Source organism: Oratosquilla oratoria, chromosome 30, assembly GCF_046742065.1.
Source record: "Oratosquilla oratoria isolate Oo_2021 chromosome 30, ASM4674206v1, whole genome shotgun sequence".
Lineage (NCBI taxonomy): Eukaryota > Metazoa > Arthropoda > Malacostraca > Stomatopoda > Squillidae > Oratosquilla > Oratosquilla oratoria.
The window spans coordinates 47,513,510-47,538,305 of record NC_134806.1 but is presented as its reverse complement, the minus strand read 5'-3'; the positions used below and the strand labels follow the sequence as shown (position 1 = coordinate 47,538,305).

At 39.0% G+C, this 24,796-nt stretch overlaps 2 protein-coding genes across 2 annotated transcripts in view; one reads left to right on the top strand and one right to left on the bottom strand.

The window, feature by feature from the left end:
• Window positions 1-4,903, bottom strand: part of LOC143041353 (uncharacterized) — a 169,915-nt gene extending 165,012 nt beyond the window's left edge. Inside the window, exon 1 of the mRNA XM_076213180.1 lies at window positions 4,689-4,903. The gene's annotated coding sequence lies outside the window, so the exon portion shown is untranslated. The remainder of the gene's footprint in view (window positions 1-4,688) is intronic.
• Window positions 4,904-7,036: 2,133 nt separating this feature from the next.
• Window positions 7,037-24,796, top strand: part of LOC143041155 (BTB/POZ domain-containing protein KCTD9-like) — a 29,684-nt gene continuing 11,924 nt past the window's right edge. The window contains exons 1-4 of the mRNA XM_076212960.1: window positions 7,037-7,147; window positions 15,642-15,763; window positions 20,512-20,733; window positions 22,520-22,671. Of these exons, the coding sequence (XP_076069075.1) occupies window positions 7,100-7,147; window positions 15,642-15,763; window positions 20,512-20,733; window positions 22,520-22,671 (544 nt within the window). The 5' untranslated portion in view covers window positions 7,037-7,099. The remainder of the gene's footprint in view (window positions 7,148-15,641; window positions 15,764-20,511; window positions 20,734-22,519; window positions 22,672-24,796) is intronic.

The window sequence follows — 24,796 nt, the reverse complement described above, 5'->3', positions numbered from 1 at the left end:
TGGAGAAAAATTATATTTTTGCTAAGAAATTCTCGGAATTTAGAATATTTATTCACTAATCGAATGTAAAGCAAGTACACAACCGTGGAGAAATTCCTCAGTTTTTACATCATCTTTATTTTTTCTCTTGGTTTACTAAAAGGTCTCCTATTGGGATCTATTCTCCTAAGAACCTAAGACTAGAGGAGAACATAAGAGACCCTAAGGCCTACACTAGGCAGTTCCATGTCCCTTATCACCTGTCAACCATAAATATATCTCATCTTCTCTTAAAACGACCAATTATAGTTTCAGCACTCACTAACTACCTGACGGTTACTAAGTCAATTCCATTCGTTAACTACCCTGTTAGGTAAACCAGTTCTTGCCTATTTCCTTCTTGAGCATAAATTTGTCCAATCTAAACCCATTACTACGAGTCCTGCCCTGACGCCTTAATATGATGACCTTGCCTGTATCACCTTTGCGAAACGAGGTAATGATCCCTTCTGGTATAATATCAAATTTTAGGATTAAGAAGGAAATAGGAGCAAAGAATTGGTTTACTTAACAGACTGGTTAATTAACGAATGGAATAGACTTAGTAACCATCAGGTAGTTAGTGAGGGCGCTGAAACAATATGTAATTGGTCGTTTCTAGAAAGAAGACGAGATAACGTTATGTATGACAGGAGGTATAGGACATGGAACTGCCTGGTGTAGGCCTTAGGGTCTCTTGCAGTCTTCTCTATTCTGTTCACAAACTTCAGCCGAATTAGTAAGTCTTGCCTGAGGGAAACGAGAAAAGTATGTATGTATGTATACGAGTATGTACGTAATTTTAGTGTACAAGAGAAGAACAACATTCGTGGGGTCCCGTCTCTCACTCTTCAATGATCATACATAGCTTCAAATTTATGTATGATTACAACTTGGGTTATATGTATGTGTGCATGTGTGTATGTATGTATGCATGCATAAATGTATGTATGTATGTACAGCTGCACAGAAAACTATCGTTAGTAAATCACGCTAATCATTTTGACACAAAACAACGAAACTATTTGAGACAAGTTGAAGTCCCCATCGGAAATAAGATTATCATGTCATAGTGAATCCATATGAACTCCGGAACTATTATTCGATTCATATTCATTCAGAAGGAATTCGAACAATTCGAACCCCAGAAATACCAACACTTCGGTATCATAAGGTTATGTTCATTAGCGAATGTTTCGACACCCCTACTAACGATAGTTTTCTGTGTAGCTGTACGTGTGGATTTACTCAACTATAGTATGCAAGAAAGGAGCTACACTCGTGGCGTCCCGTCCATACATGGGTCCAACTTGGCCTGTGTGTGTGTGTGTGTGTGATACTCCATGGTCTTGGATCACGTGTTGGACTCATGATCGACAGCTTTTTCCCTCCTGGAAGAGAGCTCAGAGCTTGTATATATGACCGATCTATGGGTAATGCTGTGACCTTACACGCACACACACACACACACACACCCAACTCCCCGCCCACGAGAGTTGGGGTAACGACCTACAGCGCAGCGATAATTATTTCACTCCTGGGCGGAATTCGAACCCAGACCGCCGTAGTGGCAGCCGGGAACTCTAACCACTGAGCCTCTAGGTGTATGTGTGTGTGTGTGGAGTATCAGCCTCAATGTGAGGTCGTCCTCGTAAGGTCGCCCTTGAGTAGGACCTTCAAAGCTCATCCTCGTAACTGAGAGCTTCTCGAGGTTGACTGCATTTAGTGGAGCACTAAGGACTCTAATGACTCTACAGTCCGTGTAGTGTGAGTTTGGTGCCCATTCTAAGGACACGCAAACACACATTTGGCATAACATTAGTACGAATATGTGCGTGCATGCGCGTATAATAATAATAATAGTAATAATGATAATAATAATAATGATAATAATAATAATAATAATAATAATAACAATAATAATAATGATAATAGTAACAATAATAATAATAATAATAATAATAATAATAATAATAATAATAGTAATAATAATAATAATAATAATGACAATGATAACAATAATAGTAATGATATTGATCATTGTTATTATTATTATTGTTGTTGTTGTTGTTATTCTTATTGATATTATTACTATTATTATTATTATTATCATCATTTATTTTACTTGTTTTATTTATTCATTTATTTTTGCGCCCTCCATTGTATTTACAACAAAGTGGTCTATAGCCTACAGTGCTGGTCAGGAATCGATTTGTGGCCTTTATGCTCACGAGCCGGGTACGAAGTACCCTCATGTCTATGCGGATCGGGGTGGGGGGCGACCAACGAGATGAATGAGCAAAGTTGTTATCGATAGCCTTGGCCTTGAGGGCTCTCAAAATCCAAAACTCCCACTCAAACTTTTGTTTGTATATTTTTCTTTAAAGAGAAAAAGAGAGAGAGTGAGAAGCACCTTATATTAATACATTTTATTTATTCATTTATTTTATTTTTATTTTTATATTTCTATTCATTACCTATTTGTTATGTTTTTTACATATTTTATATATTTTGTATATTTATTTATTGATTTTTTTTTCTGTTTTATGGCGTAATAAACCTCTTACTGAAAGTATGTATCTGTATTATTTAGCGATTCATTTACCAACTTATAACTTTATTTATCTGTATTTTTTATTTGTGCTTTCTATTTTATTTATTGATTCTGATTTATTCATCTTATACTTGTACTGAAAATTTATTACTATCATCATTATTATTATTATTATTATTATTATCATTATTTATATATTAATCTATGTACACATTTGTTTTTTTATTTATCGTTTATGTATTTATTTAATTATCTCTCTATTTCTTTGTTTATTTGTTTATTTTTGCAGAAGAGAATGAAATGGCATTTATCACTGATTTTTTTAACCTCCACTTTTTCATTCAATTATTTATTTATTTATTTATCTGTTTAGTTTTTCAGTAGAGAGTGAAAAAAGAGTCCCTTATGCTAAATGGCTTTGGTGATGCAATGAGAGCTCTTTCAACTCTTTCCATAGAATATAAACAATGACCCAAAAAAACGTTTTCTCCCTTCATCTTTTTTTTCCAACAATCACCAAGAAAATCTAGTTATGACAACGACATCGATTAAAAATAAAGGTAACCAACTGTCGACAAGATCTGCTTGTTCTCTTTCCATGACAATGGTGGATGACGAGGAAGATATTTGCTGTACACAGCAAGACGACGTCCCTTTCCTCTGGGTTGACTTTTATTGTCGAAGTTAATTCTTGTTATTTATTGTGTTGTATTAATCACAATGGAACCAACCTGATTTTTGTTTTGGGGGGGTGGAGCGTAGAAGTACCCACAGTTACCATCAAGACTGACACACACACACATATACATATATATATGTGTGTGTGTGTGTGTCTGTATATATACATATATATATATATATAAATATAAATATGTGTGTGTGTATGTGTATGTATGTACTCGTATATAATATACACGAATTTATATGAAACTAAATGTAAATGTATTTAAAAATGTGCCCATACATGATATACATACAAATAAGTATTTGCATATAATGTATAATCTTACATACACACATATGCATATATACATTTACATATATTTGTGTATTGTCACGTCCACCTCTAACCTAAAACAGTCAGTTAGTAAACAAAGGGCCTAGGCGGACAATAATAACCTTCATAGACATTGCCTCATCCCTTAAAGGTGGGTAACAAATAAATTCTTTGGTCATTTATATTACTCATCATAAATAGGGATAGATAATGATTAATCATTTGTATATATATTGGGTGAATATATCAATTATACTTTCATTACATATCATAATATTCATGCATATTCTTATACATGTGAGGTAATGTTTCATAAAGATCAATTAGCACAGCTTACATCATTTAAATTCTGCCTATATCCGTCTCATCATTATTCATGAATTACATTCAATACAGGCTAATAGCACCAGCAATTATACTCAATTAATGCATTCAAATACAGATCTTAAAGGCACTTTATACTGATCTCAAAGAATAGGCTACTGCCACATGATTCTCAGGACGTAACATAATCATGCAATCATGGATATCAAACATGATCATTGAATATCTAAGCAATCTCAAACTATAGTCAAAATAATAATAATGATTCAAATTTCTACGAATTATAAGTCCACATACCTTAAATAATCCTGCCCTTTCCTCTTGCATATCAAATCCCTATCTATCTTAATGGTAAGCATGCTAATTCGTGCATGTGCAAATTGAACCCCCTAAATGACGCCACTTACGTCTTGCCTACATAATTGCAGGAGAAAAGAGGCTGGGGCATTATCTTAATGCACATGCGTGTGTAACTATTTGTCGTAAAATATGAATCATACATCGTTCGTACATCCCAAGAAATTAAAGTAAATACTTCTTTGAATTCTTATACATTAACTAGAACACAATCATTTCAAGTGTATAACATATACCCAGATATGTTTAGTTTCAAAATTCTTTGAGTTCGCCTCGCGATTTCTGCGCAGCAAAATAGAAAACGAATGGCGTGACACAACAGAAAACATAATATAAACACAGAGGCGACTATGGTAACAGTATCTATATACATACATATATGTATCCAAGAATACTTTTCGATAAAAGAAAAAGAAAGAAAAACACAGAACAACGCACCAGGAGAGGAACAAGAAGAATCGTTGTCTGATTCACGGGGTACCTGGTCGGGTCTCTCTCTGACGCACTGTCCCGCGTTCAGTAGCGCGCGTCCTCCTTCCACCAGCTCTAGGGTGCAACTGACCTCCTGAGCCTGAGCGTCGCGCGCCGTCTCCTGCAGCCTCCTCCCCCTCCCTCCCGCTCCTCGTCTCGGGTCAAAGGATGCTGCTGCTGCTCCTATGGATTATCTTGTGTATTTACCTAGATGTATCTCACGGGAAGGGGAGCTATGCTCGTGATATCCCGTCTCAGTACCTCGCCGTGTCTAATTTGCTCTAAAATTCTTGTATTGTTTTTGCACACACTATTGTTTTGTCTAGTTTGTTCCATACATCCACCACTCTGATTTGAAAGCTGTTCTTTTTCAGGTCTCTTCTATAATTATCCTTTTTGAGTTTCCTTCCATGTCCTCTTGTATTTCTCTTATCCCAGTTTAGTAAGTCTTCTGTATCAAGGACTTCCACATCTCTCATAATTATAAATGGTCAATAGGTCACCTCTTTCTCTTCTTTGTTCCAGAGTCGGTAATTCCAGTTTTGACAATCTCTCTTCGTATGACAATTTTGAAAGTATTGGTGCCATCTTCGGAGTTGCTCTCCGGATTCTCTAAGTTTTCCTTATATTCTTTTTGGTATTGGGTGACCATAGTGTTCCTGTGTAATCCAATTTAGGCCTTATCAGTGGGACTGGTATTTTCTTTACCATTTCTTCTTCCAAGTAAGTGACAGACAATTTTATTGATTTTAACAAGTTATAGGTTTCAACGACAATTTTGTTTATCTGTTTGTCAGGGGGCATATCTTTTGAGTGTGTGTGTGTGCGTGTGTGTGTGTATTCACTTGGTCTTTGGATCACGTGTTGGACTCGTGATCGACAGCTATTTCCCTCCTGGAAGAGAGCTCAGAGCTCGTATGACCGATCTATGGGTAATGCTATGACCTTACACACACACACACACACACACCCAACTCCCCGCCCACGAGAGTCAGAGTAACGACCCGAAGCTCAGCGGTACTGAAATAATTTCGGCCCTGGGCAGGATTCGAACCAAGAACTACGGGCCACTATAGTAGCAGTTCAGCGCTCTACCAACTGCGCCACCGTGTGTGTGTGTGTGTGTGTGTGTGTGTGTGTGTGTGTGTGTGTGTGTGTGTGTGAGTATCCCTCGCTCCCTCTCCCCTACCGAGCCTCTTCGTAGGCACACACGGTAGCCCCTCGCCTTGTGAGCAAGACCAGAAAAATATAAAATATAACACCACAGGATCTGAAAGGATTACAAAGGCATAGCATGCCGGCAGGAGACCTTTTGGTCCATAACTAGGTCGGATGCGGGAAAATAGATAATGGTTGGACCCCCGTGAAAGGCAGGATCCTACAGACTGGAAACCTGGGAGTTTCCTGGAAGCTGGACTACCAGAAGGTCGCCTGGATCCCCCTCCTCCCGTCACTGGAAGATAGCGAAGGGAGGAATTGTGCGCGTTCCTCTTTTATCTAAAATCTTGTGAAGTCTTTTGGTCCTCATTACTGTCACCGTCATCATCTACTTTAGGCACTCGGCAGGCCCTGTGCGCCATTCCGCAGAAGACTACTTTCCTATGTTTTGCTGTTCTTAAGAGAAGATTAGATGACTTTATGGATGAGGATGAGGGGTCTCTTGCAGTCTCCTCTATTCTTATGGCCTTCTGTTGAGACTTTCCACACCTTCTCCCCATTCCCCATTTTCCCGTTGTCGAATAAAGTCGTCTACTGACTGACTGGACGCCCCCACGAGATGGAAAGCGTGCAAAAAGGAGACCAGACAGAAGGTGGAGAGACGAAATAGAGAAGTTTGAAGGAGTGACGTGGCAGAGGTTGGCGCATTCGTGTAACTCGTAGAAAAAAAACGGAGACCTTTGTTCAGCAGTGGACTTTATTTGTTTGATTAAAAGAATGGTGGATAAATAATAATTTACTGTAATGAATATGTAACAGTGTATTTACGTTGGCAAAACAATTCAGTATCATATTGAAATAATATAATTGCTGTCTGATTATGATGTCATCCCAAAATACACTATCAAATGTGTTTGGCTAATCTGATTCCTGGAGAACTAGTTGTATGGTACTTCAATGTTTACATGATTTTTTTCAGGACTAGTGTGGGAACAAAGGAAATATGTAATAATTCCTGGAATTTGAGAAACACAATGATAGTATGTATTTTAAATCATATAATGAGAAGTGCAATTTACACATTGTATTTCTATATATGTGTATTTCGAATTAGTTAGTTAACTGTACGATAATTGTCTAATAGCGTACGAAAGTTTGTCTGTTGTTTTGGTTGACAAGTCGCTGAGGCTGATAACACCCAGAGTTGGATTGCTGTCGTAATGAAGAGAGTAATATTATTTAGAAACGGATCAGGTGTCGATGGAAAGGTTAGTAAAGAGTTTAAAGAATTATTAGATAATTGAGAATTATTGTGATCAGTTGTTCATATGTAGCTTCGAGACAATTTTTCGTTTTTACGGGTGACAAAACCAAGTTGTCGTTTGTTTACATTTTTCCGTCAATGAATTATGATTTTAATTTGTATGTCACTACTCCAACATTTTATGATTTAAGTTTGAATTGAAATGTACATATTCAGTTAAACAATCTACAAAAGGTGGAGTATGTGAAACAGAGACAAAACATTTATAAATTAATTTTGAAAGTTTGCACTCTTTTCTAGGACTGGTCACTAGATACACCATGTTCAAACCTAGGTCCCATTCCAATATTCATAACATAATAATAATAATGTTTATTTGGCAATGAATCAGTATACTTGAAGTGCAGATAATGAAAAGAACACAGTTCGAAATAACAGTTACAATTGCCGAGGATAACACAAAAAAGTTTAATCAGCAGAATACAGGATTGGATAGATTTTTATTTTCAGACTATTATATATAATTCTTTGTAACGTCAGATATTGTATTTTTCCCAAATAGGCACAGGAATCTTGGAGGTATCCACAAACAAAAATTCCTCCTCCACCCCATTGGTATATAATATAAATATAGGAAAATAATTGGTATCTTTATTTTAGAAGTGCACACGTACATGATATAACATTATGATTATAATCATCAACAATGACAACAACCTTGATGACCTCTAGAATTACAGGTAGCTCATTACTGAATGCAGGATAGATTAGGTTAGGTTAGAATAGACTAATTTATCATAATTTAATTTCTTAGACCTCCACATCTGCCAAAACAAAGATGACATCTCAAGCAGTTGAAATGGCTGCATTTGTTTATGTATCGCTTTTAGGAACTTTTTCTGTTATTGATTTCTCCCAAGAAAAATCATATATTATGTCGATGTATTATAATTTACAAGATTAATGTTTAATTACTGCTATATCATGTAGGTGTGTACTTAAAAAAATTTATCAAATAACTTAGTATTATTTCTGTAGAGGTCCACCAGTTATCATGGAAATGCATTTTTCACATTTTTTTTGTATTTATATATTTATTTATTTATTTATTTTTTTTTTCCTGTGGAATGGACATTATGGTAAGTTAGGTTAGGAGCTATTGGACAAGTTTTGTGTTGGGTATTTGTGTTTGCCTGTTTCTGGGCTTTTACTGGTCCACCATATCCCTTGAAGCTTTTTCTGTTCTAGACCAAGTCGCCGTCAATTACACCAGTTTCTATTAAATGAAGATGTTTCACAAATGTATAGGTTATGTGATGTAGAGTTTCTTTGGCTGTGCAATGAACATTTGGTACCAAAATGAAACTTGTTTCTCCTCTATCCCTGTATGAAACTGCTGACAAAACATATTAGAGCAGATATCTTTTCACAATGATAATTAGTTTTTGTATTTTTCTAGGAGTGTACACCTATGTGAAATAACAATAGAAAATGAATCATGGATTTTGTCAATTTTAATACAGCAATGTGATATACGTTTTTCTTGATTGGAATTGATGACAAAAAAATTCTATACCTATGCATTTATTCATGTATTTTATTTGTTATTTACATTATTATAGTTTTTATTTATTATTTTATTATTATGATTTTTTTTTTGCATCCGACCTAGATATGGATCAAAAGGTCTCCTGTCGGCATGCTCCGCCTTTGTAATCCTTTGTAATACACAACCGAATGGAGCTATGGTGAGAAGTTGAGGTGCCATGTCGTCTGTCAAAGGAGGAGCATGTTGACAGGAGACCTTTTGGTCCATAACTAGGTCGGATGTGAGAAAAAATTATAGTGATGATAAACAAATAAAATAGAAATTATAACAACATAAATGATAATAAACAAAATAAATGCATAGGTATAGTTAAATAATAAACAAACAGGAAAATAGTAAATAATAATAATAACTGAAAATCAAGCAAATGATAAACAGACAAATAATAACAAACAAACAAATATAAAATAAATGGCAGGCATTACAGGATGTTGTTTATGTGTTTATCTAAATGAATCTTAAAGCTTCGAATTGAACAACATTGCACTGCCTCTGCAGGAAGTTTATTCCATTCAATGTCAGTTGGCCAATGGTGTTGATGTTGTGTACTGTGTGTTCTCCCACTCCAAGTGATGTCACCGTGCTACATGTATTTTTAAAACTGTGCTGAATAGCTTGGGTAGAAACAACTTTGCCAACCATGTAGTTAATGAATGGAATAAACTTCCTACACAGGTAGTGCAATGTAGTTCAGTTCGAAGCTTTGAGAATCATTTAGATAAATACTTAAGTAAGATGTTGTAATGATTATAATTTATCTTATATTATTTGTTTTTGTTTTGTTATCTTTTGTCTGTCTGATTTTCATTTATTAATAGTTATATGTCAATTTATTATTACTATTTACCTGTCTGCTTATTATTTATCTGTACCTATGCATCTATTTATGTACTTTATTTGTTATTTACATTATTATAGTTTTTATTTATTTTATTATTATGATTTTTTTTTTCGCATCCGACCTAGGTATGGATCAAAAGGTCTCCTCTCGGTATGTTCCGCCTTTGTAATCCTTTGTCTCATGCATCTCTTCAAGGTATATGCCCTGCGGTCCGATCAAATGCCAAAACCAGCCATCAATATCCCTGACAAAGATGATGGACCTGATGACCTCTAGGATCATAGATACTGCATTACTAAATGCAGGTTAGGTTGGATTACAAAAATTAATCATGCTCTAATTTCTTCAACCTCTACATCCATCAAGAAACTGTAGTCGTGGGTCTGTTTGTGAGTGTATTGCTTTTAGCAACTTTTTCTGTAATTGATTTCTGCCAAGAAGAACTTGTATTACATTGATGTATTAGAATTTACAAAATTAATATTTTATATTCTATTGCTATATTGCCAAGGTGTGCACTTTTAAAATTTATTTTAGTTTTAATCAGATGTCTACAAATGGTATTTGACATTAAGACTGCACCAGCACAGAATAGGCCTAGCCACAGATTTCAATTGCCCCAGATGTAACCACCACACAGATGCATAAATATGTGGAATTGCTTAGAAGGTGATATAGTCCAAGTTCAAATAATACAAAAGTTCAAATCTAAATATGATAGTTGGACATCTAAAGATATAGATTATGTTGGAACTGTACATGAATTTGAGTCTGTTAGAAAATCGCTTCAAAGTCTTCTATCCTCCTGTAATAGTTAATTTTGAGCTACGTTTCCAATGGCTTCTCTGGATCTAAGTACAGTGGGGTGCCCAGAATTCGAATGCCCCAAAATTCGAACAACTTGGAATTTGAATGAAAAATTCCAGAATATTTTGCTCCAATAAAAGAACGATTTTTTGAAATTCAAACAAGTTCTCGAATGTTCGACATTTTTTTGTATGTTATCATCTGTGCGTTGTTCCACTAGCTGCACTCTCTGAGCACTTTGCTTTGTTCTTGAAATCATCTGCTATTACTTGTGTTATTTTCAATTATTTTCTTGGAATTTCAGTTGTTGTCTTCGAATTAAAACTAATTCAAATGGCTTTCTAGAACGTATACATCACTACACAATCCACACAACCCTCCCGCACTTATGCCACATCGGTTGAGTTAAATCCTGAGAAGTTTGATTGACATGATCTTCTAATTGTAAAACTAAATTGTCTGCTAAAATGTTCTATCTGCTGCATGCAAGATTTTGAGTTTCTGGACAGCTCTCTCCGTCTGCTGGGCAGATATGTTAGCTTCTTTGTCTAACTTTATTTATTTTTGTTATTTATTTAATTAGGTTTTTGTATACACTTTTGTTTATTTTTATATTTTTATTTAAGAAATGGTCAAACAAACATTAATATTTTATTTCAGGTATTTATATTCAGTTTTAATTACAGCCAGATTTTGATATTTTTTATATATATTTTTTTTATTTATGAATTATGTCGATATATGAGAAAACATTAAATATCAAGAGATAAAGAGAATCAAAAATGCAAAAAGATATTTTTCATATGAAATGTTTTTTCACCAGAAATTATAATTTGCAATTATTTCCTAGAGTTGTGTGGAATTCATGTTATTTAGTTGTTACACATTTTTTGTAGATGTTGTATAAGTATAGCTTTATATATATATATATATATATATATATATATATATATATATATATTTATATATATATATATATATATATATATATATATATATATACTGCATTTTTGTTTTATATGAATATATAAAATTATAGACAGTCTGATAGTTTATTTTTTCTATTACTTTGCAGTTGGAATTTACTACTGTACGGTATAACTGCATATTTTTCCTTTGATCAGTAATCAATCAAACCGTGAATGAATCCTACTGCGTTTAGCGGTGTAGATCCACGAAAGCATCCCAATGCTGAATACACAGTCATCCCTTGTTATCAATAGGGATTAACTAGCAGACACACCTGTGAATTAGGAAACTCCTGAGTGCCGAAAACCTTGCTCAAGTAAAGAAAAATTAGGATCACTTGTACAATTTCCCCTGGCGCGTGTGTGCACTGATCAGCCGGGGTCAGGGATGCTCTGCTCTTGTTCTGCATCGTCACTCAAGTGCACACTGAGGTCCACACCATTGCTCAGGTTATTTATTTATTTATTTGTTCATTTCTTAATTTATTTATTTTATTTATTTATATTTTTACATACATTACATATACCAAGGCTTTTTCCCCCTTCCAAGGGAGGTAGCCAAAAAGGGAAAGGCATAAAACACTCCCACCCATTTCATCCCTACATACACTCCACACCCCTCCCACCCTCCATCTGAGCACCTCCTGGATGACGGGTCATCCCTGCACCCTGCCCACCGCAGGTTATTTATTTGTTCATTTCTTAATTTAGTTATTTATATTTTTACCTAACCATTAATGCTCCCAAACCATAAAAATGTTGCTCAGGTTATTTATTTATTCATTTCTTAATTTATTTATTTTATTTATTCATATTTTTACCTAACCATTAATGCTCCCAAGCCATAAAAATGTTGCTCAGGTTATTTATTTATTTATTTGTTAATTTCTTAATTTATGTATTTTATTTATTTATATTTTTACCTAACCATTAATGCTCCCAAACCATAAAAATGTTACATGACCTTAGTGATGGCAATGTGCTTCGGACCTTTGCTGATTGGAGTGTGTGTGTGGAGGGAGGGTGGATTCTACAGTTGATCCAAAAATTACAGGTACTTGAGTACAAAATTTTTATTTATCAATTAATATAAAGAGCGATGAACACCAGTAGCTTGCCTCTCATTGCCTCCTCTGTTTTCATCACGTCAGCTACCAACATGGCATCACCACTGCCAACAAAAACACGAGAATAACATGACACGTCACCTCTTATACCATATGTAGTACTGGACTGCAATTTATTATTTTACTATGCACCATTATTTGCATGTGTGTGTGTGTGTCTGATGCAGTCGGCAATGGATTTGAATTTGCGGTCAGCCGCAATCCGTGTAAAAGTGAAACCCTTGAAATTGAAACTGTTGTTAATGAGGGATGACTACACATAGATTTTTCTGAGGAATAATTTATGATTAGGAGTTTTTGATATTATTATTTTATTTTATTTGTTTTCTCTTCTTTCTTTTTCTGTTTAGCGGAATTATAATCACTCCAACCTTTCTCTTTCATGCATCATTATGTAACCGTAAGTCTGTTTGGGTAGAATTGACGTAGAATTCAGAAAATCTTATGTATTTGATTTATCAAGTTTCTTTGAAACATACTCTGGCTAAAACTTACTACGAGCTTAAAATGAGGCTTGTTGAAGCAAGCCCAATTGCTTGCATCGAGTGATGTCGCTGCTCGATACTTCCAGACCAATAGCATGTAAGAGCAGTTAGTTGACCCGTCGTTAGTAAGCCCATTTCTATTGGTTTTATGTACTCAGAATTTTTCCTTTGATAACTTTAATTTGGTTGTAGACGTTTTGAAATATTGTAATTGGTATATGTATGTATATATACTATGCATATATTGATTGAAATATATATATATCGTAAGTTATCTCGTACCTTATTTTATGTGTAGCTTTCTGTGCAGTATGCCAGGCATAAGCTTTGAACTAGCGGCTTGCATACATTGCGTATCATGTTTTTTCATTAGATTTTTATTATTTCTTTTTTATTTGTTTATTCTTTTCCTTGCCTTAAGTCACATATACATTATTCTCGGTGTTTTATTACCTTCCCTCTGCATTTTTGTTTCAGCTTGATGTTTTGGGCTCATTTTTGATTAGACGGCATTTTGATTTGGTTGGAAATTTTTCAACATCATATGTATGTGTATTTTTATAGTAATCTTGTAATTTTATTGAATATGTTAAAAATGGCACGTGTAAAGCATGTTTGTCATCTTTTACTTTGTATTTAGAATTTTTGTCTTCGGTTTTCAAATCTTAGGACAAATGTTTTTCTAATCTCATGGGTGATGGGAGTTATATAAATTACCTCGGAATAATGAAATTAATTAAATTAGTGTATTTAAGACCTTGGCTCCACGAGGAAATGAGACGAGAGAGAAACAAAGGTGGAGTGGGTGGGTGCCTTCGAGTCGGCTACCTCCCTTATAAGGGGGAGAAAACCCTTGGTGTATAGAAAGCTAAGCCACGGAATTCCTTGATTTCTTGTGGAATGAAGATACAGAGAGCAGGATGCAGAGTTCCGTCATTCTGTCCCAGTAAGATGAAAGGGAAAAGGATGATTGTTGGTTGAGCGGGTTAAAGTGTTCATATTTGCAGCAGAGGTCGAGATGACAGCTGTTTGAACCCTGCTTCCAGCGAGTTGAACCAAGAGCATGATTTATAAGCTACCATGCTACAAGGTCCTGCAGATCACCACCTTGGCAGAGGAGGACTTGTGAAAAGTTAAATAAACTTAAAAATGGGTGATGGATGGGAGGGGTCTGGTTGAGTGCTGTGACTGGCGACCTCTTGTAAAAGGGGAAGAAGCTGTTTGGTAGATAGACCTTGGCACAACACGTAAAGCAAATGCAAATCATGAAGAAAATAATAATGTAGGTCAGTAAATTCTGTGAACAAGTTGTGTATTTTGCTTTGTGTGCGTGCTTGTTTGGTGTAGAAAGCTACTTAGTAAAAGCACAAAAATCTGAATGCCAATAATCCAGACCTCTATTTGGCTGGCAATCAAGTTTAGAGGTATATGTTTTTAAAGAAATGGAAAGAAAATAGAATTTAAAGTTAATTGTAGAAGCTGGAGAAGGATAGTCCACATGTTTTAGCTGTTGATTGATTCAGATTTGAATGGATTAAGTCATTCCGTCCAGGTCTCATGATGGAGACCCATGGCCTCCAGAAATCCTGCCATCAGCACTGTGGTTGCCTATAGTATGTTCGCCAAAAAGATAATTTGAATTTGACAGAAGTGTGTGAATGGTCTGTGTGGTCGCCAGAAATCCCGTCATTGTCATTAGCCCGTAGTACACCCAGCAAAACAATTGCTTGGATTCAACAGAAGTGTGCAAATGATCTGTGTGACCTTCGGAAATCCTGCCATCACCATTGGGTTAGCCCGTAGTACACTCGGCTGTCAGATTTTGTGGATTTAATGGAAATTAGCAAATGATCTAAGTCGTCTTTGTCATGACTGAAACTTGGGTAATTCGTGTCTGGTGCCAGGCCATCAGTACAATGCTTTTTACGTGCTGGGCGGCGACAGCCCGATCACGGGCACTGGAATAGCATCCTTTTTTGTGTCTTGGGAGTGGGGTCAAATTAGAATTAGTGTTTTGTAGGCTACATGTGTGTATCTATTTTGGATGTGTCATATGGACTACACACACTGTAACAAATTGGGTCATTAATGAGCATTTTTTTCTTCTTCCATGTTTATGAGGGTATTTTGTTGATGCATCCTCCTCCACCTTGTACTACAGAAGAGGAATGCAGTTAGTAGTCAGAAATTATCGATTTCATATTTCCAGTCTTTCCTTCCTTCTGCTCCAATTGTGATGTGTGTGTATGTGTATATATATATTTATGTGTGCATATATACATTTATGTGTGCATATATACACACACATACACAGGACACTGGATGTGTTCTGCAAATGTTTGAACTCTAGGATTAGTGGAATTTAGAAGTGACGTATAACCCAGTGATCACCAAACTATGGCCAGTGGGCCTGGTCCAGCCTTCGAGGTTGGTTCGTCTAGTCCACTGCTGCACTGTGCACATAAGTTTCTTTTCTTCTAGAATCTAGATGTAAATTCGTTTTACTGTATTTTGAATCAAGCAAAAAAGTTCCAGGGCCCGTGCTCGCCATTCAGTTATCAGGCTCGGTGTGAAATAAAGCGTGGTGACCCCTGACATAACCTAAAGAGTATCGTCATATTCATTGTAATGCTTATGTTTCTAATTTTCTATCTACCTCAGGTGGTATTGGTCACACACTCGATGGAAGAATTGCTTTTGACGGCTTCACACAAATTGGGAATTCATGCGACACAGCTTTTCACACCAAGAGGAGGATTAGTAGATGACCTAAAACTCATAAGGTAAGGATATGTCACACGCCATCGATCAACATGTCAAATTAATTCCAGATCAAAACCCTTAAATAATCACATATCTATTATGTCCAGATTTAATGCCCCATAAATGAATCGATCAATCTGCTACCCCTGGTCTCTCTTGCTCAAACATCTACCGCAACCTACTACCCAAATCGCGCAACGAGTCCACACAGAAACATGCTCCATCTATCTATACACCAAAAGCATTTTCCACCTTATAAGGGAAGTAGCCAAGTCAGAGGCACAGATCCACTCCCATGCACCACCCATGTTACCCTGTCATCCGAACTCTTAGTGGATGGAGTCATCCCTGTCTCCTGCCCAAGTTCGCACTCGGATAACTAAACCAGACCTTCAAGAGAAACCAACCACCTTGATACAGTGAGGCCTCTCATTAACGGACATTAATTAGCTGTGTTTGTGATGTTTTTGCTGTGTTTTTGGTGCTGTTGTTTAGTGTGTGCAATCACTGCCACCCAAAAACCACTCCAAATCAACGGACACCGTTACCCTCCTTTTTGTCCGTTAATGAGAGTTAGTACTGTACTTCAGCAGCAATAACTCGCAGACATAAGCTGCACAGAGAAAACCCTCCCACACTAGACGAGAACCACACTAGCAGGCCTGTGCTCAGGACACCATCCGTCATTAGTATTGTACCAACACAGAATAGACCAGGCCATTGATTCGTACTGCTCAACACGCACCCACCACACAAAAGACACGGAACCCCTTACATATGTGGAATAGCTTAGAATGTGACATAGCCCAAGCTCAAGCAGTACACAAGTTCAAGTCTGAATATGATAATTGGAAATCAAGGACATAGATTAAGTCGCAACTGTACATGAATTTGCGTCTAGGTATGTTAGAAAATTAGAGAATGGGAGGTAGGACCCAATGAGTATTGTTCTTTTCCTGTATACTAGTTAGGTACATACATACATACATATACCAAGGCTTTTTCCCCCTTCCAAGGGAGGTAGCCAAAAAGGGAAAGGCATAAAAACACTCCCACCCATTTCATCCCTAAATATCCTCCACACCCCTCCCACCCTTCCTCTCATCTGAGCACCTCCTGGATGACGGGTCATCCCTGCACCCTGCCCACCGCCCTGGGTCAGAAGCAGTGTCGCAAGACACAGTACATCCACAGCAAGGCCGCTTCATTTAATCGGCGACCCCCCCTCTCCGTCCCCCTTTGCATATAAGGCGAGGACGGGGAGAAATCCCTTCGGGCTGCGTCAAAATTTACTCACACATACTACCCCACCCCCCACCCCCCTGCCCATTCCTCCTCATGCAGTCGCAACATCATCCATATACAACCATTCTCCACTCACCTCTGTCTTCCGTCCTCTCCCTTCCTTCCTCAACAGACATTCCCCTCTTCCCCAAAGCCCCCTTCACCCCATCCATCCACCTCATCCTAGGACGTCCCCTCATGTTCACTCCCTCCACATCTGCCTTCCATACCTCTTTTACTAGTCTTTCTTCACTCATTCTTTCCATGTGTCCAAACCATCCTAATATTCTTTCATCAACCCTATCTCCCAAATCCTTTTTTACCCCTGTTCTCCTCCTCACCTCCTCATTTCTCACTCTATCCAGCCTAGTAACCCCCACCATACTTCTCAGACACCTCATCTCAAACACATTCAAACTCCTTCTCTCTTCTTCTCTTATGTTCAACGTTTCTGCCCCATACAGTGCTGTTGGCACAATCACTCCTTCATACAGTCTCCTCTTCGCATCCATTCCCAAATGTCTATTCCTCATTACACTCTTTAAACCACCAAGGCATTTACTCGCTTCTCTCAATCTACATTCTACCTCCACCTTCACTCCACCTTTTCCTGCTACACTTGCACCCAAGTATCTAAAACTATCCACTTCCTCCAGTCGCTCTCCCTTAATGTTCACTTCCAGTCTACTGCCACTTTCACCCCTTGTACATCTCATCACCTTACTTTTACCCACATTTATCTTTAGCTTTCTTCTATCACATACTCTCCCAAACTCTGCCACCAGCTTCCTCAATCCCTCCTCTGACCCTGCCACAAGCGCAGTGTCGTCCGCAAATAACAGCTGGCTCACCTCCCACTTTTCTCCATTTTCTTTAACCATCTCCAATCCCTGACTCACTACCCTAGCATTCACCTCTCGCACCACTCCATCCATGTATAAGTTGAACAGCCAGGGCGACATAACGCATCCTTGACGAAGTCCCACCTTTACTTCAAACCACTCACTCTCTCCATTTCTAATCCTAACACATGCTCTACTACTCACATAAAAACTCTTGACAGCTCCCAAAAGCTTTCCTCCTATCCCATAAATCTGCATAACCTCCCACAGTGCCTTTCTGTCTACCCTATCATAAGCTTTTTCCAGATCCATAAAAGCCCAAAAAACATCCCTCCCCTTTCCTATAGCTTTCTCACATATCTGTCTTACCACAAAGATCTGATCTACACAACCTCTACCCGTCCTAAATCCACACTGTTCCTCACCAATTACTCCTTCTGTTCCTCTCCTAATCCTCTCAATTAAGATCCTCCCATAAGCCTTCCCTACTACACTCAACAGGCTAATCCCTCTGAAACTACTACATTCACACTTGTCCCCTTTTCCCTTGTAAAGAGGAACTATACAGGCACTACTCCAGTCCTCCGGTACTCTACCCTCTCTCCAGCAAACATTAAATAACCTCACCAACCAGTCCACCATCACTGAACCTCCCTTTTTCAGACATTCTGCATGACATCCATCCAGACCAGGTGCCTTACCTGCTTTCATCATCTTTACAACTGCCTTCACCTCATCCTTCCTTATTTCTCCTCCATTCTCCTCACTCATCACTCTCATTTTCTTCGCATTTCCCACTGCAGCTATCTTTCCTTCCCTATCCTCCTTCACATTCAGCAACTCCCTAAAATATTCTGCCCATCTTCCCCTCACTGCCATCTCTTCCATTATCATCTCTCCATCTGTACCTTTTACCTTTTCTTCCCTACTTGATTCGCCTCCTCTTCCTCTCTTAATTTCTTTCCAAAACATCTTTTTATTACTTTCAAAATTTTCTGTCATACTCCTACCCCATTTCACATCTGCTCTCCTCTTTGCCTCCTTTACCTTTTGCTTTACTTCTCTTTTCTTTTCTTTGTACGTCTCATATGACTCCCCTGTCCTCTTTTGTAACCAATCTGTGAATGCTCGCTTCTTCTCTTCTACAACCTTCTTTGTTTCCTCATCCCACCATTCACTACCCTTTCTTCTATTTCCCCCTGTCCTTCTTGTTCCACACACCATCCTTGCACACTTTAAGACTCCCTCCTTGAACCATCCCCATTCCTCCTCCACACCCATCTCTGCTCTATCCTTTACTCCCTCCCATTCCTCCTTCAGCTTCTTTTCGTACTCCTTCTCCTTTTCGTTTTCATTCAAGGAGTTCACTCTAAGAACCTCCCTACCTTTTGTCCCTTTCCTCCTCCACTCTCGGCTTACCTTCCACCAGAAAATGATCTGATATTCCCCCACCCTCTCCCCTTAGCACATGTACATCCTTAACTCTTCCTATCATAATCCTATTTACCACTACATAATCCATTAGCGCTCTATCTACCACCCTTCCCTCCACCACCCTCTCCCATGTGTACTTATGCTTGACTTTCTTCCGAAACACTGTATTTGCTATCATCAACTCTCTTTCTAGACACATTTCCACCATCAACTCTCCACTACGATTCTTTCCTGGAACTCCACACTTCCCAACCACTCCATCAATTGGACCATTTCCCACCCTAGCATTAAGGTCTCCCAGTACTATTACATTGACATTTCTTCCTAAACCCTCTATGCACTCATTTAAATCTATCCAAAAGGCCTCCCTTTCTTCCATGCTCTTCTCACTGCCAGGCCCATATGCACTTACAAAGACAACACACTGCTGCATGCCAGACCCCCTGATATCCACCCTTCTGAATCCTCTCTCCCACGTAAGGACAGAGTCCACTTGGCCAGACTGCGATGCGGTCACCACCCAGCACTTCTAAGCTACCAGAAGAGGCTGGACGACCGTGTTGTGAACAGCTGCCCAGGTTGTAACACTTCACCCCATACCATACAACACATAATGGAAGACTGCATTATACACAATCATGCACGCAAACAACACAACATACACTCTATAAAGGATTTGTGGGAAAACCCAGTTTCGGCTGTGGCCTTCCTTGGGGAGACGGGACTGCTCGGACAGACAGTCTAGGGAACGACAACAACCCACATCTCCTTTCCCAGTTTCACCTTCATCCACATTATCCTTGAGGAAACCTCCTTCCACTCCACTACACGTTTACCTATCTCCTCACTTACTAGAATAGCCACCCCTTCCCTCCCTCGCCCTCTCTTCACTCCTGATAACCTCCCACTTACACTCCCAAACTTACACTCACCCTTCCCTTTCAACTTAGTTTCACTCAAAGCCAACACATCCATCTTTCTTCTCACAAACATACTACCTATCTCTTCCCTTTTACTACAATGCCCCATGTTCACAGTCCCCAGACGGCAACATGATACATCTGCCCGAAGTGACTTGTGGTCCTGACTGGAGACCACACGTCTTCAGCAAGAGAAACCAGGGCAAGTGGATTGATTGATCACATGTCCGTAGATCGTTGCCCTTAATCACAATCACGATCTTCCTCATACTCTTTTATGCTTTTCAGAGATGACGACATCCTATACGTCTCCTGTGGAGAAGACTTTACGCCTCTAGATGCGGGACAGAGCAGCCGACCTCCCGGACATGTCACGGGTGCAACGTGCGTGTCGCCCGACGGGAGCAAAAACGGAATGCAGGAATGGGTCACACTTAATGTTGGGGGGAGAATATTTACGACCACCAAAGGAACTCTCGTAGCGAAGGAGCCGGACTCCATGCTTGCCAAGTACGTTCGTTTAATTTTATTCATTTTCATTTATTTATTTAGTTTGTTTTTGTTTATTTATTATATTCATTTAGTTGTTTTTTCACAAGTCATGTTGCTCCAAATTTGCTTCATGGATTGATCCGAGCAATGGGGCTGGAGAGCGGGATGGCTCTTCATCCACAAGGAACCAAGATGAGGAGGAGATGGATGGAGGCGGAATGGGTGGGGGTAGGTGCATACCTTTGACTTGGCTACATCCCTTATGAAGTGGGAATGGGCTTATTGGTATATGGTGAATCTGTTACCTCTTCACTCCAGGGCACATCGCACGTCTGGCAGCATTAGCTGCCCGACGTGTGATGTTGCGTCATAATAATCACATTATAAAAAATAAAGTCAGTGCTCAATCGTTCGTTCTCTTTCACCCCTGAATTTTGATAACCATAGAAAATATGATGAAGCCAGTTTAGAGAGAATGGAGGTTACGTAGGTACGACTACAATAAATATAATCAAGATGCCAACGTCGGCATCATCATCGTGTACCCACTTGCTCCTCATGATGCCTACGTAGGCGTCGCCGTATGGAAGTGGTTAACATCACAAACTCTTTCCTATTGTGAGGCTAGGACAGTGTCCCCAACAGAGGACTTAATAACGTGGAATTTAATAAAGTACAGGAATACCTCGCTCTACAACAGAGTGCTATAAAGTAGGTAAAACAAATGTTGGGTGCATATATGTGAAAACCCCAGGAGGCAAAAGAAAACTGAAGGGAGGGGATTGACAGGGTCCATGAACACAACCCCCTATTTACGTACATGTAAAACCCTTAACCTCGATATACAAATTTTCGCATTGCAACCAGTCAGCTGGGAACAGAACTCAGTTGTATAGTGAGGTATTCCTGTATGCCATTGGTCCAACTCGCTCACAGAAAGGTTCAAACCCTCATCACTTTGACCTCTGTTGCAAGTAGTGATCCTCTAACCCACTCACCCTTGTCTTGTACCTTCTCCCTTCCTTGCTCAACAGACATTTGCCCGTCCTTCCACCCCATCCATCCATCTCATCCTCAGTTGTCCCCTCATGTTCACTCCTTCCACCTCTGCCTTCTTCACCTCTTTTACTAATTGTTCTCTCATTCTTTCCATGTGTCCAATCATTCCGATACTCTTTCGTCGACCTTATCTCCTATTTCCTTTCCCACCCTCGCTCTCCTCCTCACCCCACTTCTTACTCTATCCAGCCTTGTAACCCCTACCATACTTCTCATACATTTCATCTCAAACACATTCAAACTTCTCTCTTCCTCTCTTTTGTTCCATGTTTCTGCCCCATACAGTGCTGTCAGCACAATCACCCCTTCTGAAGCTTTGAATGCAATTAATTAGTTTTCCTGTCATTTTACTCCTGGTTTTTCATGGAAATTTTACCGTTTCAGAATGTATATAAAATTGGAGTATTGAATACAATTGTAGTAAAACCTCAGTTTTTGATCACAAATCATTTTAGAAATCTTTTAGAATTGATCTGGTTGAGGACCAAAACAAATTCTTTGATCTGCTGGATACAGTTTGATCAGGATGATACTTTTCTACAAAACTTTGAATTTCGCCTCATTTTCCATATTTCTTCAGGCGGGTAGAGAACCGATAACTTAGTTGACTGTTGGAGCAAAAAGTTCTTGAATATTTTGGTCAAGAACCGATCTGTTTGACTTGAGATGTTTGAGAACAGAGGCTCTGCTGTAATTTGTTTTTTCGCAAGTCTACCATTTTTTCACGTAAATTTTATAATTTCAGAATGTTCAGCAAAGAACCAAACAACCTCTTACCGAGTTGTGTCGACGCCCATGGCGCTTACCTCATTGACCGCTCGTATACGTACTTCGAACCTTTACTTAACTATCTCAGGAACGGCAACCTCATCCTTGACCCCGGTCTCAACCCTGAAGGTAAGGCAGACGTACGGCAGCGCTGCTTCGGTTCCATGGCGACCCTCCCACCTTGTCCCCTAGTGTGGAAAATAGAGAAGAAGGGGAGAAATCCCTTCGGGCTGTATCAAAATGTCATCTATATACAGCCATTCTCCACCCACCCCTATCTCCTGCCTTCTCCTTTCCTTGCTCAACAGACATTCCCCTCTTGCTCAAAGCCCCTTTCACCACATCCATCCATCTCATCCTTGGTCGTCCCCTCAAGTTCCCTCCATCCACCTCTGCTTTCCACTCACTTTTTGCTCATCTTTCTTCTCTCGTTCTTTCCACGTGCCCAAACCATCCCAATATTCTTTCATCAGCCTTATCTGCCAGTTCCCTTTCTGCCCCAGCTCTCCTCCTCACCTCTGCATTTCTCACTCTATCCAGCCTTGTAACCCCTACTGTACCTCTCAGACACTCCTCTCAAACACGTTTAAACTTCTCCTTTCTGCCTCTCTTAAACTTCAAGTCTTCACACAGTACCGTGTCATCGGCACAATCACCCTCTCGTGTAATCTTCTCTTTGCAGCCCTCCCCAAATGTCTATTTCTCACGACACCTTTCAGTCCCCTGAGACGTTTCAAGGGAAACAAGGGTGGCGGATGGGAATGTGTGCATGCCTTAACCTCTTCACTCTGGGCCAAAATCTCGCGGGCAGCATTAGCTGCCAGACGTACGATGTTGCATCATAAAAAATAGTCACTGCTTATATCGATTGTTCTCTCTTTCACCCGTGAATTTTGATAACCATAGAAAATGTGATGAAGCCAGTTTAGAGAGTATGTCAGTTACCCAGGGACAACTACAATAAATATAATCAAGATGCCGATATGGCAGCCTCGCGTATCCACTTGCTCCTCATGCCGCCTACATAGGCGGCACTGTATGGAAGAGGTTAAGCCCAAGTTAAGCGTACAACCTGTTTCTGACCACCTTCGACCGAAAGTCAAGCGATCAGTCAGCGACACAAAACATGTGCAAGGAATTGAAATGGAAAAAGTTTGTGGTTGATAACATAAAAATCTATGCACTGGGGACTATTCAGTGTGTGGTGTAATTTATATGTCAATCTATTTATCTATCTTATTACCGACTACCAGCAACTTCCAAATATTTCCTGCAACTGGCTGGCGACCACCTGGTCACCGGTGGTTGGAAACAGATCGTAAGCTTGGTGTGACTGGGCCCTTAACCTCTTCAGTACGGGCCAAAATCTCACGGGCAGCATTATCTGCCAGACGTATGATGTGTCGTAATAATACTCGCATCATAAAATATAGTCACCGCTTATATCGATCGTTCTCTCTTTCACCCGTGAATTTTGATAACCATAGAAAATGTGATGAAGACAGTTTAGAGAGTATGTCATTACGCAGGGGCAACTACAATAAATATAATCAAGACACCGATATGGCAGCCTCGCGTATCCACTTGCTCCTCATGCCGCCTACGTATGCGGCACCGTATGGAAGGGGTTAACTGGCTACCTCCCTTATAAGGGAAAAGAGGCCCTTGGTATAGATAGAGTACATTTGTTTGCTTCCCTTACTTCACAGTTTACTTCCATTCCCACTACATTTCCAACGACATACGATCCTAAATACATGAAAAGAAACTCAAAAAGGATAGTTATAGGAGAGACCTGAAAAAAAAAAAAAAATCCACAGAGTGGTGGATTTCTGGAACAAATCGGACAAAACAATAGTGTGTGCAAACACCTTACAAGAATTTAAGGACAAACTAGATGTTGCGAGATACAAAGATGGGTCACTACAAGCATAGCTCCCCTTGCTGTATAATACAACTAGGTAAATGCATAAAACTATCCACTTCCTCCAGCCTCTCTTTTCTAAGACTTGTTTCCAACTTACTGCCACGCTATCCTTTTGTACATCTCCCCACCTTGCTTTTCTACACATTTACTTTCAACTTCCTCCTGTCACATTTGATGTATAGATGATGATAAGGATTCAGTTTAATGTCAGTAACTCTCCCTTATCAGGAGGCTAGGGCAGTGCCCCTTACAGAGAGGACTTTGTAGTGTAGAATTTAATGAACTATACCTTTGGTCCAACTCGGTGGCAGCAAGGTTCAAACTGCC